This window comes from Hypanus sabinus, chromosome 13 (assembly GCF_030144855.1).
Source record: "Hypanus sabinus isolate sHypSab1 chromosome 13, sHypSab1.hap1, whole genome shotgun sequence".
NCBI lineage: Eukaryota > Metazoa > Chordata > Chondrichthyes > Myliobatiformes > Dasyatidae > Hypanus > Hypanus sabinus.
The window spans coordinates 2167522-2185728 of NC_082718.1; the positions used below are offsets into that span (position 1 = coordinate 2167522).

Genomic DNA, 18207 nt, shown 5'->3' on the forward strand with positions numbered 1-18207 from the left:
CTGTGCTGTAATTGTTATATAGTTATATGGTTATATACTATAAGAGTAAGTAAATCTCAAGATTACGTCGCATTCGGGCTCTTACGACCAGACTATATATCAGTTTCTTCTCCCAAGCTATCAGACTCCTCAATACCCGAAGCCTAGACTGACACCTTGCCCTACTGTCCTGTTTATTATTTATTGTAATGCCTGCACTGTTTTTGTGCACTTTATGCAGTCCAGTGTAGGTCTGTAGTCCAGTGCAGCTTTCTCAGTGTTTTTTTTATTATGTAGTTCAGTCTAGTTTTTTGTACTGTGTCATGTAAACCATGGTCCTGAAAAATATTGTCGCATTTTTACTATGCACTGTACCAGCAGTTATGGTCGAAATGACAATAAAGGTTGACTTGACTTGACTTCTGTTCCAGTATTTGAAAAGCAATAGCAGGGAACATTGCAGATCCCCTAACAAAATCTTCTGAATTTCTAATGCCACTTTTCTGTTCGAGGAATATTAGAGGAAATCCAAACAAAATAACAGAACAGTTAATCTAACATCTGTTAATTGGAAACCACACAATAGTATCAAATTAAATATAGTTAGCAGCTGATTGTCTTGATTTTTTTTACAATTTACGAAAAAGCCTACAGTGATTGAAAAGAGTAGATCATTCTTGACAAACTTAGTTGATCTTTTTTTGAGGAGCTGGCTCAAAATTATTTATTATGTGGATTTCCAGAAAGTATGTGAGAAATTCCTTTATGAATTGGAGTTCATGGCAAATTATTGACTAGGTTTCAAACACAAAGGCTGGAGGTAGCAGTTGGGGATAGTAACAAGTACTTAAAATTAGTAGAATATAACTAGTAGTAAAATCACCCTATTTTATATAATTATTTTTCATATAGTTAGCCAGATATCCATGTTTTCTGCTATTACAGATAGGTAACATTGTGTACAATTAGAGAAAGCATTAGATTGAAAAGTGATGTTAATAGATTAAGCAAGTGGTCAAAGTATTAACAAATAGATTCAATGCAAGCAAACTAGAAGTCATGCTTCGGACTCATGGTGAAAGTCAGAAGAAGTAGAATTTTTCTATGAAGTGTCTTGGACTGTTGCAGTTTAATAATTTGGAATTTATAAACTTTACACACAAGACTTATAAATTTGCCTGTTCTCCTTTCAGGTTAAAAAAAGGTGTGACATTCCTGCATTTTCACATAAACATTATTTGACATTTCCTTACCTGATGTTAGATTACCCAGCCTGCAGAGTAGTGCTGACCTGAACAGCATTTGTCTTCTTTTACAGGTCAACAACATCAACGTGGTGAAGGTTGGACACAAGCAAGTCGTCTCCATGATCCGACAGGGAGGAAATAACCTGCTGATGAAGGTGGTGACAGTCAGTCGAAAGCCGGAACTGGAAGATGGAATGAGGAAAAAAGGTCAGGCAATAGTTAATGGTAATTACAGATTTCTGTTACAGTTGACTTTATTGCCAATGGTGTATGGATGCTTGTACTTGTTGTAGAGAATGTCTCTTGATATTTGTGTGAGGTGTGAACCATGGTTTCTCTCAAAGAAGGCACTGAACTACACGTTGAGCAGCAGTAATTCAAACCTAGTGGCAAGTTTTCATCTAACGTACCAAAAGAAAAAGACATTTTGGGTGTAAGAATGCCATTAGTTGGTTGCAGAGTGTTTGTGTTCTCCCCACAGTTATTCATAGACAGACCTATGGGAACTTAACTTCAACTATATAGGGAGCTCATCGGATGATCCCCTCATCTTAATCAGCTTACATACAAAACCTTCACCCACATAAATTCGAAATAGACTCGATTCCTTTTCCTTATCAAGTTAAAGAATGAACTGGAGCATTCTTTTCTTTTCTCAAAATATGTAATAGACTGGTGTCACCGGTAATGAAAAAAAATCAACTTCTTTTCTCTTATATAGAGAAAGAATTAATCAAAATCCTGTCTAACTGAAGCTGACTTTCTTTGGCAAAGTTCCTACCATCTAGCCACCATCCAGCCACCATCCACTTTTCAGTCAACTTTGAAACATATTGAAGCATTTTCCTTTCATTAGCTTAAGTAATTAATTAACCTCCCTCATCTATGCAGCATTGATTTGTGCTGAGTTAACTGATGTTAGATCGGATGTGGTAGCTCTCTCTCACTCACATCTGCTGAGGAGAAAATATTGATTCTGATCAAGTGTAAATATTTCAACAATAGTGAGGGAAAAATCAGGCTCACATATGATGCCCAAAACAGTTGATTAATGTAGAACAAAAAGAGTGATCACTTAGATAAAGCATCAAAGGGAGGAGTACGTGTGGGAGGGAGACGGAAACTGAGCAGACAGGCCAAGAGCAAAAGATATCAAGTAGTTAACTAATCTGTGGGATGTCTTGATATTTGTATGGGTGCTACCTGCCATCGATGCACAGTCAAGTGAATTATCGCTGAATGTGTTATTCATCTATTTAGCAAAGTGTGTTTAACTAATTAATGTATGTTGGTGAAATAAGGTAATGTGCAAGATTGAAATGGCAATTAGTGGCTCTGTTGAAGTACAGTAGTCGTCCCTTTATAATGGACTCGATTTTAGTTTGGATTTGAAGACTAATTTTGTTGGGTTGTGGTTGAAATATTGTGTAGAATAATGGCTATAATATCTCCTTAATGGAAGTCCAGTTGCTTTGGAGAATTCTGATTGTGTTAATTCTGCTTAGCAGCTCCCAGTCCAGTTCTCAGAAGTATTCATTGAAAAGTTATCAACTCTTTGATTGAGGATAGCTGATGGCATATACAAAAACTGGTTCATTTTCAGGATCTTACAGAAGAATGGAGCATAAAGACTGAGTAAACTCTAATCTACAGAATAGAAGTGGTTAGAGAAAGCCTATAAAAACCTGCAGACTGCAGAAAAAAGGGATGCCTGAGAGATTCAAGGAGTTTGACAGTTTGAAGTACTGAGAAGGATAAAGAAGATTAAATACATGCAAATGTTTATCAAGTGTGTAGAAGTTGGTTACACTGTTAATAGGCCCCTTCACTCAAGCCCATCTACCCCAAACATTTCCTTATTTGTTATTGGTCATTAGTTTTATTTAAAATACAACTTACATGCTTCTCAGTTTTAATTTGACCTATTTCTGTTAGCTCACATACAACAACTGCTACACTAAATTTCTAAACATAGTTCACATTGGCATAGTGCAGTTGCAATTGCTAAGGTTGAAGTGGAAGTCTATCGGTGTAAATCCATAGAATATAAGAAAAGCACTGACAGTCTACAAAGAGTTGAAGGGCTTGCACTTGGAAGGGTAATGGTAAATTCATTAGGGTTAAGGTTAGGGTGGTTTTTCATCACAATAATTAAAAGTCATGAAGTAAGTAGATTTTTTTTAAAGTAAAGCATTGGGGATTGAGGGTTAGAACTGAAAATCATAGAAGTTGTGATCAACTTGCAGATAACTTTAGTTAGATCCCATTTGGAGAACTGTGCATCTTTTGGTCTCATTGTTATCAAAAGGATGTTGAAGCACTTTGGGATGATTAAAATATTTATAAGGATATTATCAAAATGATGTGTTAAACTTACCTGTTAGAAAGATCTGAATAGTTGGGAGGTAAATTTTCTCTAGAAAAAAGATGTGGTGACCTTAAGGTGATTAAAATATTTCTACTTATAGAGAAAATTAAAACTAAAGTTCTTAAATATAAGATGGTCACTGACGATTGCAGTGCTAGTTCAGGAGACATTCTTCAAGAGACTGGTAATAGCGTGAAATGCTGACACAAGAAATCGAGGCAAATAGTAGCAATGATTCAACTACATAAACGTAGAGGGAAGAAAGGGTGAGAAAAATATACTGTTGGAAAGCAGTTGAAGAGGGATGGGAGGAGATTTGCAAGAGGTATATGTACTACACTTAATAATCTGTTTCTTTGCCACATAGTCTATGTAATCTGCTAGAATTGGAAGTATTTTTTTAGGAAGAAAAGACTCTTTAACACAAAGACTATGACAACTATGTGGATTCATTAGTCAGCAAGTTAGGATAGCAGTTTCAAAAATTAAATTGTCCTCATTGGAGAAAATTAGGCCAAGGATATTAGACTTAAAACATTCAAGGAAAAAGATGATTTTTTTGAGTTTATTCTTGGGAAGCAGGCAATGCTTACAAAGCCATTGCAACTTATCTAATTGGTGAACCATGTCTTGAAGAGCACAATGTTTTAATGTAGTATAATCAATTCAGCAAACATGATGATTCATATGTGTATGTGTCCTCATGTATGACTTAGCAGGGTACTGGGAGGGGGATCTCCAGCTCTCTTCTGCCAATTTGGAAGTGCTTGTTATTTTGCAAAATGCTGCTGATGAAGCTTTGGTGTATTCATACAGGACATCATGCAGGTAGTGCCATTCACTGTTGTGAATGTATTTGACTAAGTGAGAAGGAAACTGAGGAACCAGAGTACAAGGTGAAGTCAAAACCTGTCATATACGTAGTTAAACCAGTGGAATACTTGCTTAGCTCTAGTAACTGTTGCAGTAATGAATGATTAACAGACTAATGCAAGAATAGTCCTAAGAAAGCTAATTATTGATGTATCTAAAAAGAGGTGTAATTAACGCATCTGGAGTGGGTGGGGTTGTGATATTTGATTAGTCAAATGCAAGAGATGTTGGAAAGATTGACTTCAATGTACGGATTAAAGAATAATCTCATCCATGGTAAATTATTTTCACTATGAGCTTAATGAGTGGGAATATCATTGAAAATATCAAACTGAGGTGATTTATCACAATGGTAAAAGTTAAGAGTGGCGGAACAAGGACAAAGTAGAAGACGCGATTTTGATGATATGTAACTTTCTAAATAATGGTTTATATTGTACATAAGAATGAAGCATGCATTTCTTTGACATCAAGACTTTGTTAGCGACAACAGAGGACCATCAAGAGGCCACTGGGCCATCACTGTCAGGAGAGTTAATAAATTTGTGCAAAAAAAGTGCCCCAAACTGCAAACGGCTGTCGCAAACGAGATAATGAACTAATAAAAAAACAAAACAAAAGGGGTTGCGAGACTAAGCAGCACCACACTAGGAAACGCAAACCAACTGCACAGAACAGCAGGGCACCTAGAGAAATATCTCCCTTGAACCAAGAAACTGCTAGTTCAACTGTTCAACAAGGCACCGATGAGACCACCTCCACGCCAGAGCCTGTCACCGAATCTGGTAAGTCATGTGAATGATGTCTGCTGTCTGTTTTAGTTAGAAATAAATACTAACAACATAGCCCTCTCCATTACTTCGCTAATATGCATGCTAGCAATGCTCCTACAGAGACCTGTAGCTCCTTAGACATAACGCCCCAAGTCCACAATCGTTTGCTGTGCCTGCAGTAAGTTTTCTTGAGAAGTGGCACTTAGATGCTGTCCTGATGGCTCAGTGGGTGAACCATACAGACCAGAAAGGCCCTAGGTTCAACCCTTGGTCTGTGCTAAGCTAGTTGACCTCAGCCAAGGGTAGCAAGTGGGAGTTGGGTTTGGTGTGGGTGGGTGGTAGGGTGGGAGTAAGATTATTATAATTGGCCTTAGTAGCCCTGGTTTAGGAAAGGATGAAAAAACAAAAGTCAGCTAGGATTGCCACTCCTGATCGATACCCAGTGACTCCTGCTGAGAAGCGTGCCTGTGAGTGGAACGTGGAATTTGGGGTGAGGATGAGTTGGGCTTGGTTGTGATTTCTCCTCAGTCAAATTACCTTCCAATGCAGGCTGCTTGGTCATGTCTGAGAAACAGGTCGGTGGGAGATGTACTACAGGGCTTGTTGGACCATCACCTAGCAGGAGTCACTCCTATCAGGAGAGGAGAGGAGAGGAGAGGAGAGGAGAGGGAAACACAATTGGAGAAGCGTCAGTGGTACTCTGTCGTCTGCAACAGTCTGATTGTAAAAAAAAAATCTCAAATTGTTACAATACCCCAGATCCAGCATTAAAGGTGACTTCTTATGTCTCCACAGATGAATCTCTCACTTCAAACAGCACTGAGTCACTCGAGGGACTCATCAATATTTTCAAAGATGACGATGCTTCTGAGGAAAATGATGGCAAGTCCGATCAGGGGGAAAGTGCCACAACCCCACAGGACCTGGGATCTACTCTCCACACCTGTGACAGTGCTCTGGATTTACAGGAGGACCCGGCACAGGAACTGCTTCCTGTAGTCGGACCTTCCCAAGAGCCTCTCCTGGATGGTGGCATCCAATCCGGAGGGTCCACCACAGATGACCAAAGGCCACATCAGCCACAGCTGACAGGTGCCGTGCCTGAAACATCTGCAGCCCACACCCACCAGATGCTGGAGCAGACCATTCATCTCCTTCATGAGGCAGTACAGAATTTCCATGTCACCGTGCAGACTGGATACACCCAGATGCACAGTGACATGACAAGGTCGCACACTATTATGCAGTTTGGTTGGACACAGTTCACTGAGCAGGTTGGATGTCTCGTTAGTCTGCTCAGGACCTTGGTACAAGATCACCATGCCCCTACCCCTCAGCTCCGAGACGTTGCTGTTCAGAGCTCCGTCAAGTCCCCTGAAGGCCATTCTCCTGGGGTGGTGCTGCCAGCCGCTAACCCTCCTGTGGCTGATGTAGTGCCAAATGTACAGTGCAGCACAGTGGAGGCTCACTTGAATGATGAGTCCTCCCAAAGCCCAGCCACTGGTCCTTCTGTAAATAGAACACATGTACATAGTTTTCATATATAATCATGTAAATAAATCAAATGCAGTGACACAGTTTGGGTTTCACCATTGTTAAGTTTGCACATCTTCTACATAAGTCAACAAGACTACCTCAACACTACCAACTGAAAAGAAGTGCTCTGTAATTCTGTTTTACTTTGTATGTTCATCAGTACAGCTACTTTATGTAGACATCTACACTATTACAATGGAACAAAACATAAATGTTCATTATCTGTACTGTTCATCAAAACATTTGACTAAACAATTTCTATTTCATCACTTCTTTGTCCAGTGTCTTCTTTCTTCTTCCACACTCATATTTAAAAATATGCTGCCTCTGGTTTTCCCAGGTACATTTCTGAACTACAGTTTCATATCCATAGAAATATTAATTGTGAAAATATATTGTCTGATTATAAGGACAGCAAAGGTCTTTTCGATAAGGTGATGCCTGAAATCCACACAGCACTCTAAAGCTGCAGCTGACCCTCTGCTTTGTAGAGCTTTATTTTTACTCCTGTACAGCATACTTAGTTTAATAAACCATGTAATACTGGAGGCAGCATTCTCAATACTGCACCGACAAACCTACCAAGACTCTGCTCAGGCCCTGGTGTGCTGTTTCCCTTATATTTGCTTTTCAATGGTACCCAACATGTATACATCCCAGGCTTTGGATTATTTTCTTGTTCTAAAAAGTGATTTGGATATTGACATCAAAACATGTAGTTTCTGTTGGTTGTGAAAAAAGTAAATGCTAATATCTAGTCACTTACCATTTGAGACATAGTGACTGTCTTGTGCAGACAAACTAAACTGATACTTTGTGCCAGAGGTGTTTTAAATATGTTAATATGGTGAAGACTATTAAGATAGACGTTGGCTGGTGAGGAACCTTGGCCAGGCCAACAGGAGAACACTGTTCTTCCTCAGTGAGTTCAGTCACAGAATCTTTGATAAGAAAACCATATAGCCATACAAGTTTGTAAACAGAAGTAAGTAGTTTGTCTGAGTTTGTACTATATTAACTGCATTCTTCTGCACACTTTAACCTGTCTTGTCTTTTCCAACAACTTCTAAGAGCTGCATTCCCCTTAAGTGCAGTTTAATCTGGTTAAATTTGAAGTATTGTACCTTGGTAGGTCAAAAAGAAAGAGACCCTTAACAGTGTTGATGAACAGAGGGATCTTGAGGTCCAAGTTCATAGCTCCCTGCAAGTAGCTAAGCAGGTTGACAGGTTATTCATTTAATTGGTTTGGCAGAATATTGTGGGCCAAAGGGTCTGTACTGTTCTATGTTCTATAATATCAAAACTCTTCATTGCGTAAAAATCATTCCGTAAATTTGAGTCGAAAGAGTAGATTGTTTAGAACTGAGTTGAGAGAAAAATAAAATCTTCAGAGAAAGAGTACTGAACATTTAGAATTCTCCACTCCAGAAGTCTTTGGAGGCCCAATTATCCAGTTCCCTCAAAACAAACTCAGTAGGTTATTGGATGTTAAGGGAATGAAATGCTGTAATGGTATTGCTGAGTTAGTAAAACAGCCATGATCTTGAGGAATAATGAAGCAAACTTAAATGTGCAGATAGTCTACTCCTATTACTACTTCATACTATTACTGCTCCTATTACTACTACTACTATTACCACGTCATAAGTTCTTATGATTTGGACCAGATAGACAAATGATCTTCTTGAAAACATCTGGGTGTTAGTTTCAGACAATCTAGCAAAGTAACATCTTGGCATACTGATGCTCTCAAAATCATACCTCTCAGTCAAAGTTCTAGTGCACCAATCCTGATAGGACAGATGCACCTGAGAAGGCTGCACTGTGACAATCAGGAAGAATTGATCTTAAAACACAACAATCTTTATGCAAGGTCACATGAAATCCTGTGTCTTAAAATCAGTATAGCCGAGAAAATATTCTGATTGCCACCTTCCTCAGCTAATGCATCAATCACCAGACTGAATCCACTAGGACAGGCACTGAGAGCAGTACAGAATTTACTCATTTACTCTGGATGAAGCACTTTAATGTTCTTCAAGAAGAAATGCTCAATAGCACCCACCATAGACCAATCTGACTGAGTTCTAAATAGAACTATTATTTCTGAAGTGAATAGAATAGAACTGAATAGTTCTCAACTATTTGACTGAGCATGAAGCAGGTGGTGAGAGAACAGAAAGAAACAGAGGTTATTGCAGCCCATGCATCTATGCACCCAAACATTGATGCAGGTGTACCTCAAGGCATCCACCTGCTTTATCAATGACTGGAAATCCAGCTTTGGAAAGACAGCCAATTCTTATGAAAGGTCTTCAACCCAAAACATCAACTGTTTCACTGTCCTGACCTGTTCAGTATCCGCACCATTTTTTGTTTTTATTTCAGGTTTCTAGGTCCTTATTATTTTACTTTTAGACTTTCATAAATATTTTTATGCGTTGATAATTGTATATTGTCATTGAAAATGTAAGATACTGGCTGTCTCCAATAAGAGAGAATGTAACTTCTTTCCCTCGACATGCAAAGATACTACCTACATCAAATCTTCCAACATCTAAATCCTAGGGTCACCATCAACCAGAATTTTAACTGAAAGCCGATACAATGATGAATATGGCAAATCCTGAATTTTTAAATTCTTTCTGGCATCTACAGAGCACAGATTGAGAACAAGATGGAATGTTTTTCACTTGCATGAGCGAGCATTAGAAAAGCACAATAGGTAATAAGGACACAGAATATTTCTGAGTAGGAGATTTCAACGTCATTCACTAATAGCAACTTAATATGCCATTTACTAACCAGACTGAATCCTAAAATAGCTTTCCATCCAGGTCTGTATCATTTGGCAGAATCTGTAGCCCCATTACCTGGAATATTCCTCCTTCAGCCAGGAAATTCATCCTGGTTCAAAGCAGAGCACGGAGCAGTGCCATGTTTTTACCCAAGAATAGGATGCCAATCTGTAAAAACTGATGAGTGGCAAACAGATAAAATAGCTCGAAACAGACAACTAAATGATCCCAACTCCAAGAGATACAATCAAAACCCGTGCAGTCTTGCCACGTCCATTTGTGCCTTTTGTTGGGAAACTAAACAGCTAATGGGAAGAAGAAGCTCCATGAAAGTCTCTATCTGCAAAGATGGCAGCACCTACCTGTGAATACTGAAAACAAGGCTGAAGCATTGGCAGCCCTGTTCAGCTTCTACCTGCTCAAATTACATACCTCTCTGGCTTGGAAACATGCTGCCATTCCTACATCGTCACTGGGTCCAAAACAGCAGGACCCAATGCTCGGCAGCAACACTTCTCCAGGAGGACTGCAGCACTTCAAGAAGATGGCTCATCATAATCTCCTCAGGTGCAAATAAAATTAGATAATATAGGCAATAATGTTCACTCCTGAAAACAGGAAGATATTAAAAGAAAACAAAATCATCTCCAAAAACATCCGTGGAGTTAGGCATCATCCAGTATAAATCACCTCTCTTTATTGGCATCTTATCAACCACCTTAAAAATTTGCTCCATCAATCACTGGTGAAGTATAATGACACTATTACTTTGCAAGAAGCCTCTCAGTTACTTGCCCCAGCTTCCTTGAAGAAACTAGTGAACCTACACCACAGAGGGAGTAAGAATATGAATAAAAGTAATAATATAAAAAATAGAAAAAGGAATAAGACTCCCCTGAATCTCTCCACCATTCAGAGGCTGAATGAGGCTTTCATCTCAACACCATTACAACTAAATTGCTTGAATTTCCTTTATGTCCAAAACTCTGTTGATATTTGCCTTTGATGTGCTCAGCAACTGAGTCTCCAAAGCCTTAGATTAATTCCAAACATTTGCTACTCTCTGGTGAAGAAATTTCTTTTTGCCCTGGCCCTGAATGGTTGAATTCCCTTGTGTTCCGTGGAAGTAAAGGGGTTGGTGTGCTTTCGTGGCAACGGTGTCCATGTGGCTGGACCAGGTCAAATTATAAGTTATTAGGGTAGCACGGTACCATAGTGTTTAGCACAGCACTTTACCAGGGTTCAATTTCCACCACTGTCTGAAGGAGTTTGTACGTTCTCCTTATGACCACGTGGGTCTCCTCCCACAGACATATGATTTGGTGGGTTAATTGGTCGTTATAAATTGTCTCATGATTAGGCTAGAGTTGAACCAGGAGTTGCTAGACATCACAGCTCAGAGGACCGAAGGGCCTATTCCACACTGGATATCAATAAATAAATTGTTGGTGAAATTAGCACTTTGGAACTCGAAGGCCTGAACTGTGCTTCTTCTTTCAAAGCGTAACTTCAGATCTATATCTTACCAGCAAATAACCGTGTAATTTCACAACTTTATTTCCCATATTTGTAGCGCTGCAATTCAGGGTTTTATGCTACTTGTTTTTCTTCGCTGTATATTGTTTGAGATAACATCCTTCCTTTAACCTTAGATTTGGTTTTCTACACTTCTCATTGTTACATTTTAGATTTATAGAGTAATGCAGTATACCAACCAGTCCATTGGCCCAGTTAGTCCAGGCCTCAGCATCCTCCCTGCTGGTCCCAGTTGCCTGTGATCCTCCAAACCCTTCCCCTTCAAGTACATAAACAAATGCCACTGCAGTGTTACAATTGACCACTTTGCTGGCTGTTCATTCCATATATTCACTATCTTCCATATAAAGTATTCACGTCTCAGGTGTCTTTTAAACCTTTCCCCTCTTATCTTTTAGTTTTAGCTCTCTAGTTTTGTTCTACCCCACCCTGGAAAAAAAGTCTGTGATTGTCCATTTTATCATGACATAAATGTCTCTGAGGTTTCCCCTCATTCTCCTGGGCTCCTGTCTGACTCCAGCCTGGCTAACCTCTCCCTATCACTCAGGTCCTGTGGGCCAGGCAGTATCTTCGTAGATCTGTTTGGCACCCTCTTCAGCTCGACAATATCTTTCTTACAACAGGGTGGCCAAAGCTGTACATGATGCCCCAAGTGCGGTCTCACCAACTTATAGATATAATGCTCCTACTCTTAAACCTGATGCCTTGAATGATGAAAGCCAGCATGTTAAGCACCTTCTTCATTCTCCTGTCTACTTGTATGGCTGCTTGCAGGGAACTGTGCACTTTTCCTCCCAGATCCTTCTGTTCTACAACACTTGTCAGTGCCCTGTCATTCACTGGTCTGACTGTCCAAAATACATTACCTCATACTTGGCTAAATTGAAATCCATTTGCATTCTTCAGCCTATCTCCCCCAAATCTCTTTGCGTTGTATTGTAACCTGTTTCACTATCAACAAGAACAACTAATTTAGTATCATTGGCAGACATGCTAATCATTCCATCTGCATTCATATCCTACTCAGAGGTCCCCGGGGCACATTAGTCACAGGCCTCTGGTTGGAGAATTGACCTTCAACCCATCAACCTCTGCTTCCTATCAGCAAGCCAATTCTAACTCACTAGCTCCTGCTGAATCAATGCAATGTAACCTTCCAGATCAACCTGCCATGTGGGACCATATCAAAGTTCCACATTCATATCATTCACTGTCCTGCATTCATCTATCCCCTTAAAGACAACTCCAAAAGACTTGTCAGACACGACTTCTGACACACAAAATCATGGTGACTATTCATGAATTTTCGTCAGCTCCTCCCGCTTTCTCCAGACTCAAAGGGTAGCCATGGGAATCCACATGGGCCCAGCTCTGCCTCCCACTTCATTGGCTACGTAGAACAGTCCATGTTCCCAGGCTTCCAAAGTAATGGTCCCAAACTCTTACTCTGCTACATTGACAACTGCATTGGTGCTGTAATTTCATCAAATTTGCCTTTAACTTCCACCCTGCCCTTAAAATCACTTGGTCCATATCTGACACCTCCCTCCCTCCAATTTGACTTGGTCCATATCTGACACCTCCCTCCAATTTGACTTGGTCTATATTTGACACCTCCTCCCCTCACCTAGTGTCTGGCTTCTTCTCCCTTTCCAGTCCTGAGGAAGGGTCTCAGCCTGAAACGTCGACTTTTTATTCATTTCCATAGATGCTGCCTGACCTGCTGAGCTCCTCCAGCATTTTGTATGCATTCCTGATCAGGCTGTGACTGACTTCCCTCCAGTAACTTCTCTACAGCTCACCTACCAGTAGATCCTTGGCCTGTCCTTGCTATATTAGCCACCCTCCAATCTTCTGAAATGTCGTAACTTGTCAGCAAAAAAGGAAATAGCTCTAGAAGGTCCTCCAAAATTTCTTTCCTGGCCCACACAAGGTTGGAAAGGGGGGCGTGCACTTGGTCAGGCCCACTTTAATGTGTTTTAAGACTGCAAATACCTCCTTCCTTGTCATACGCCTTTGATAGAAGACCTCACTACTTATTACCCTCATTTCTTTGGCATCCAAGATATTCTCCTTAGTAAACACTGAGGAGAAATAGACTTTGAAAATCTCAGCCATCACTTGCCGTTCCACCTGACGATCTTTAAGAGGACCTGGTTTCTCCCAAGTCATACTTTAACTGTTTTGTATCAGCTTACATTTTGCATGTTATTAATAATGGGGCACATTTCACCTCTTCACTCATTCATTTATTTAGAGATACAGCACAAAGCAATCTTTTCTGGCCCTTTGAGCTGTGCTGCCAACAACCCTCCAATTTAACTCCAGCCTAATCACAGGACAATTTACAATGTCCAATTAACTGGTATCTCTTTGAACTGTGGCAGGAAACAGGGGCACAGAGAATGTGTTCGTAGTGAGAATGTACAGACTCCTTACAGATGACATTGGAATCAAAATCTGACCTCCAACGCCCCAAGCTCGCAAGCCACTACACTACCGTGCCGCCATAGACACTAAAGTAATATTACTTCCAACAATCGTCCTGTGCTGCAGACTAATTCCTTTTTCAACCTGCTCTATATTTCATATTTCAATTGCTTTGTCATGCAATTCTAAATAGTAGTTCAATTTCTGGGATAGGAGGATTGTCAGTGTCACTGTGTTCCAGTATGAGATCCAAAGAATGCTGGTACTAATCTCCCACAGACTGGGAGATTTTGTGGTAAGGTGGAGTTTCAGTTGGTCAGAATAGAAAGCAAGCTGGAAGAGGCATGTTGCATATTCCTATAATTATGTTCTTTCCTATTGTGCTTAAACCAAAGCATATGAAAATAGATATGAAGTATGTGTATTCACAATGATATCCACTCAGTGGTCACTTTATGAGGTATTTCATTTACCTAATAAAGTGGCTGCTGAGTGTATGTCTGTGTTGCTGTAGCCAAAAGTTCAAAGTGTTGGGCATTCAAAGATGCTCCTCTGCTCATCAGTGTTTTAATGTGTAGTTATTGGATTTACTGTCAGCTTTAACCAGTCTGGCCATTCTCCTCTGATTGTTCTCATTAACAAGGCATTTTCGTCCACTGGATTTTTTTGTTTTTCTCACCATTCTCTGAAAACTCTAGAAACTGTTGTGCATGGAAATCCCAAGATATAGGCAGTTTCTGAGATACTCAAACCACCCTGTCTGGCACCAGCAATCATTACACGGACAAAGTCATTTAGATCACGTTTCTTCCCCATTCTGATGTTTGGTCTGAACAACAACTGAACCTCTTGACCATGTCTGCCTGCTTTTATGCATTGAGTTGCTGACGCATGATTGGCTGATTACATATGTGTATTAGCAAACAGGTGCATAGGTGTACCTAATAAAGTGACAACAGAGTGCACTGCTTCATGTGATGATTGTCAGAGGCTGTTTGAGACTCTCATCATTGGGAGCTTAACCCCACTACCTCCCCCCCACCCCACTATAACAACCTTAAGGAACCGAATAGTCTTGCTCAAGTGTACCAGTGCAAGGCTTCTAATCTGTTTCACCCTCTTAGCTGAATACAGACTTTTTTCTGGTCAGAATAAAGTTACAAGGTAGACACCCGGTCATAGTACATATGCAAAATGTACCACTGTCTTGGGTGAACATTATCTTTGTGCTTAGCATTTGAAGAGTTGATGTCTGATTAATGAGTGCACAAGACTCAGGATGGCACATTACTGTTAGAGAAGTTTGGATAGGTACATACATGGTAGGGGTATGGAGGGTTATGGTCCCGGTGCAGGTTGATGGGAGTAGCTAGTTTAAGTGGTTCAGCATCAACTAGATGGACCAAAGGACCTGATTCTGTGCTGTACTTTTCCACAACTCTATGACTCTCTAATCCATAATGGTCTATGCTTCCAGAAGGTGCATTTGTAGGTATTCCATCGGAGTTTTAACGGCTCTCTTAAGAATGATTGGAAAGCAGAACAATTCAGTGACCTATCTCCCAGTGGAGGAGCCTTGTGGTTCAGTTATTCCAGAAAATCTAAGGTCAAGGAACAAACAACCACGGGAGTTAAACTTCATGTCTTTTCTAATTTTTCTATGTTTCCTTTACATTTAGTATATGAGGAGTGTTTGATAGCTCCGCACCTGTACTCACTAGAATCTGGAAGAATAACGGGGTCTCACTGAAGCTTACCGAATATTGAAAAGCCTAGATGGAGTGGATGTGGAAAGGTTGTTCCCTGTAGTGGGGGAATCTGGGACCAGGGGTACAGTAGAGAGGGTGTCCATTTAGAACAGAGATGAAGAGAAAATTGTTTAGCCAGATGGTGGAGACTCAGTGGAATTCATTGCCACAGTTAGCTTTGGAGGCCAAGTCTTTGATTATATTAAAGTAGAGGTTGATAGGTCCTTAATTACTCAGGGTGTCAGAGGTTACGGGGAGAAGACAGGAGAATGGTTTGAGAGGGATAATAATCAGTCATGATAGAATGGTGGAGCAGACTCGATCGGCTGAATGGTCTAATTCTGCTCCTATGTCTGATGATCTATGATCTTAAATCTCCCAGTGCCTTGGTAACATCCTTTGGACATTATGGCCTTGAATTCTTGTATATAAAGTATAAAATTATACATATAGCCCATGAGTCTTAGTTCGCATTCTACAAATTTCCTAGGTTCATCAAGTAGAAAATCCCAAGTGTAACCAGCATATTATAACCATTGCATTTCAAATGTCTGCATGATATTAAAGCAACAAAGAAATCAATTAAAAAGCAAAATCATCTAACAAATGAAAAATTAATTAACACTAGAATCTTAATGTCTTGCACCCTGGCAAGCATACACGAATGCAGAATTTATGTTAGCAATGTGATCTGCAGTCAACAAAACTATTAAACTGTGAGGTAATCCAAAATTTATTTAATGACAGTAATATATGGAAGCTTGAAGAGAAACTCTTCAATTACTTAGTGTTTTATAACATTCCTTTATAATGTTGTGGATAATGCCACAATAATGCAAATGTTACTCCGCTGTTTAAGAGAGGTGGGAGGCAGCAGAAAGTAAACTGTAGGCTTGTTAGCCTGACATCAGTGGTTGGGAAGTTATTGGAAATGATTGTTAGGGATGAGATTACTGAGTACCTGGAAGCACATGACAAGATATGCCAAAGCCAGCATGGTTTCCTGAAAGGAAAATCCTGCCTGACTAACCTACTGGAATTTTTTGAGGAAATTGCAAGCAGGGTAGACAAAAGAAATGCAGTAGACGTGGTGTACTTGGATTTTCAGAAGGCCTTTGACAAGATGCCAATCATGAGGCTGCTTAGCAAGATAAGATCCCATGGAATTACAATGGAGTTACTAGCATGGGTGAAGCATTGGCTGATCGGCAGAAAACAGAGTGGGAATAAAGCGATCCTATTCTGGCTGGCTGCTGGTTACCAGTGGAGTTCCACAGGGGTCGGTGTTGGGACCACTACTTTTTATGATGTATGTCAATGATTTGGACTATGGGATTAATGAATTTGTGGCTAGATTTGCCGATGATTCAAAGATAGGTGGAGCAGCGGGTAATGTTGAGGAAACAGAGAGCCTGCAGAGAGACCTGGATAGCTTAGGGGAATGGGCAAAGAAGTGGCAAATGAAATACAATGTTGGAAAGTATATGGACATGCACTTTGATGGAAGAAATAAACGGGCAGGCTATTATTTAGATGAGGAGAGAATTCAAAATGCAGAAATGCAAGGGGACTTGGGAGTCCTTGTGCAGGGTAACCGAAAGGTTAACATCCAGGTTGAGTCGGTCTTGAAGAAGACAAATGCAATGTTGGCATTCATTTCGAGAGGTATAGAATATAAGAGCCAGGATGTGATGTTGAGGCTCTATAAGGCACTCGTGAGACCATGCTTGGAGTATTGTGTGCAGTTTTGGGCTCCTTATTTCAGAAAGGATAGACTGACATTGGAGAGGGTTCAGAGAAGATTCACAAGAATGATTCCAGGAATGAAGGATCTCTCAGTGGGTGAGCATCTGGGGGACAGTGACCACTACTCCCTGGCCTTTAGCATTATCATGCAAAAGGATAGAATCAGAGAGGACAGGAAAAATTTTAATTGGGAAAGGGCAAATTATGAGGCTATAAGGCTAGAACTTGCGGGTGTGAATTGGGATGATGTTTTTGCAGGGAAATGTACTATGGACATGTGGTCGATGTTTAAGGATCTCTTGCAGGATGTTAGGGATAAATTTGTTCTGGTAAGAAAGATAAAGAATGGTAGGGTGAAGGAACCATAGGTGACAAGTGAGGTGGAAAATCTAGTCAGGTGGAAGAAGGCAGCATATATGAGGTTTAGGAAGCAAGGATCAGATGGGTCTATTGAGGAATATAGGGTAGCAAGAAAGGAGCTTAAGAAGGGGCTGAGGAGAGCAAGAAGGGGGCATGAGAAGGCCTTGGCGAATAGGGTAAAAAAAAAACCCCAAGGTATTCTTCAACTATGTGAAGAAGAAAAGGAATATAGCAATGAAGGTAGGACCGATTAGAGATAAAGGTGGGAAGATGTGCCTGGAGGCTGTGGAAGTGGCAATATGAGTGAAGTTGATGTTCTAGAGCATGTTGATATTAAGGGAGAGGAGGTGTTGAAGTTGTTAAGGACGGTTATGTCCCCGGGGCCTGACGGAATATTCCTCAGGCTGCTCCATCAGGTGAGGGAAGAGATTGCTGAGCCTCTGGCTAGGATCTTTGTGTTGTTCCCTTGTTCAAAAAAGGTAGTAGGGATAGTCTGGGTAATTATAAACCAGTGAGCCTTATGTCTGTGGTGGGAAAGCTGTTGGAAAAGATTCTTAGAGATAGGATCTATGGGCATTTAGAGAATCATGGTCTGATCAGGGACCATCAGCATGGCTTTGTGAAGGGCAGATTGTGTCTAACAAGCCTGATAGAGTTCTTTGAGGTGGTGACCAGGCATAAAGATGAGGATAGTGCAGTGGATGTGATCTACATGGATTTTAGTAAGGCATTTGACAAGGTTCCACACAGTAGGCTGATTCAGAAAGTCAGAAGGCATGGGATCCAGGGAAGTTTGGCCAGGTGGATTCAGAA

The 18207-nt window shown here is 40.4% G+C and overlaps 1 protein-coding gene and 1 long non-coding RNA gene across 13 annotated transcripts in view; one reads left to right on the forward strand and one right to left on the reverse strand.

Moving 5' to 3' along the window:
• Positions 1 to 18207, forward strand: part of shank3a (SH3 and multiple ankyrin repeat domains 3a) — a 1267872-nt gene that overhangs the window by 1097254 nt on the left and 152411 nt on the right. For all 9 annotated transcript variants that reach the window (XM_059986981.1, XM_059986984.1, XM_059986980.1 and 6 more), the window contains one exon: positions 1298 to 1433. In XM_059986981.1, the coding sequence (XP_059842964.1) occupies positions 1298 to 1433 (136 nt within the window). The remainder of the gene's footprint in view (positions 1 to 1297; positions 1434 to 18207) is intronic.
• Positions 1 to 18207, reverse strand: part of LOC132403573 (uncharacterized) — a 75238-nt gene that overhangs the window by 25267 nt on the left and 31764 nt on the right. The window contains exons 1-2 of one of the 4 annotated variants that reach the window (XR_009515296.1): positions 6571 to 6647; positions 1233 to 1408 (exon numbers count right to left, since the gene is read on the reverse strand). This is a non-coding gene — a long non-coding RNA (uncharacterized LOC132403573). Of the gene's footprint in view, positions 1 to 1232; positions 1409 to 5777; positions 5840 to 6570; positions 6648 to 18207 lie in introns of those variants that run through there. The other 3 variants (XR_009515297.1, XR_009515295.1, XR_009515294.1) reach the window with 3 other exon arrangements.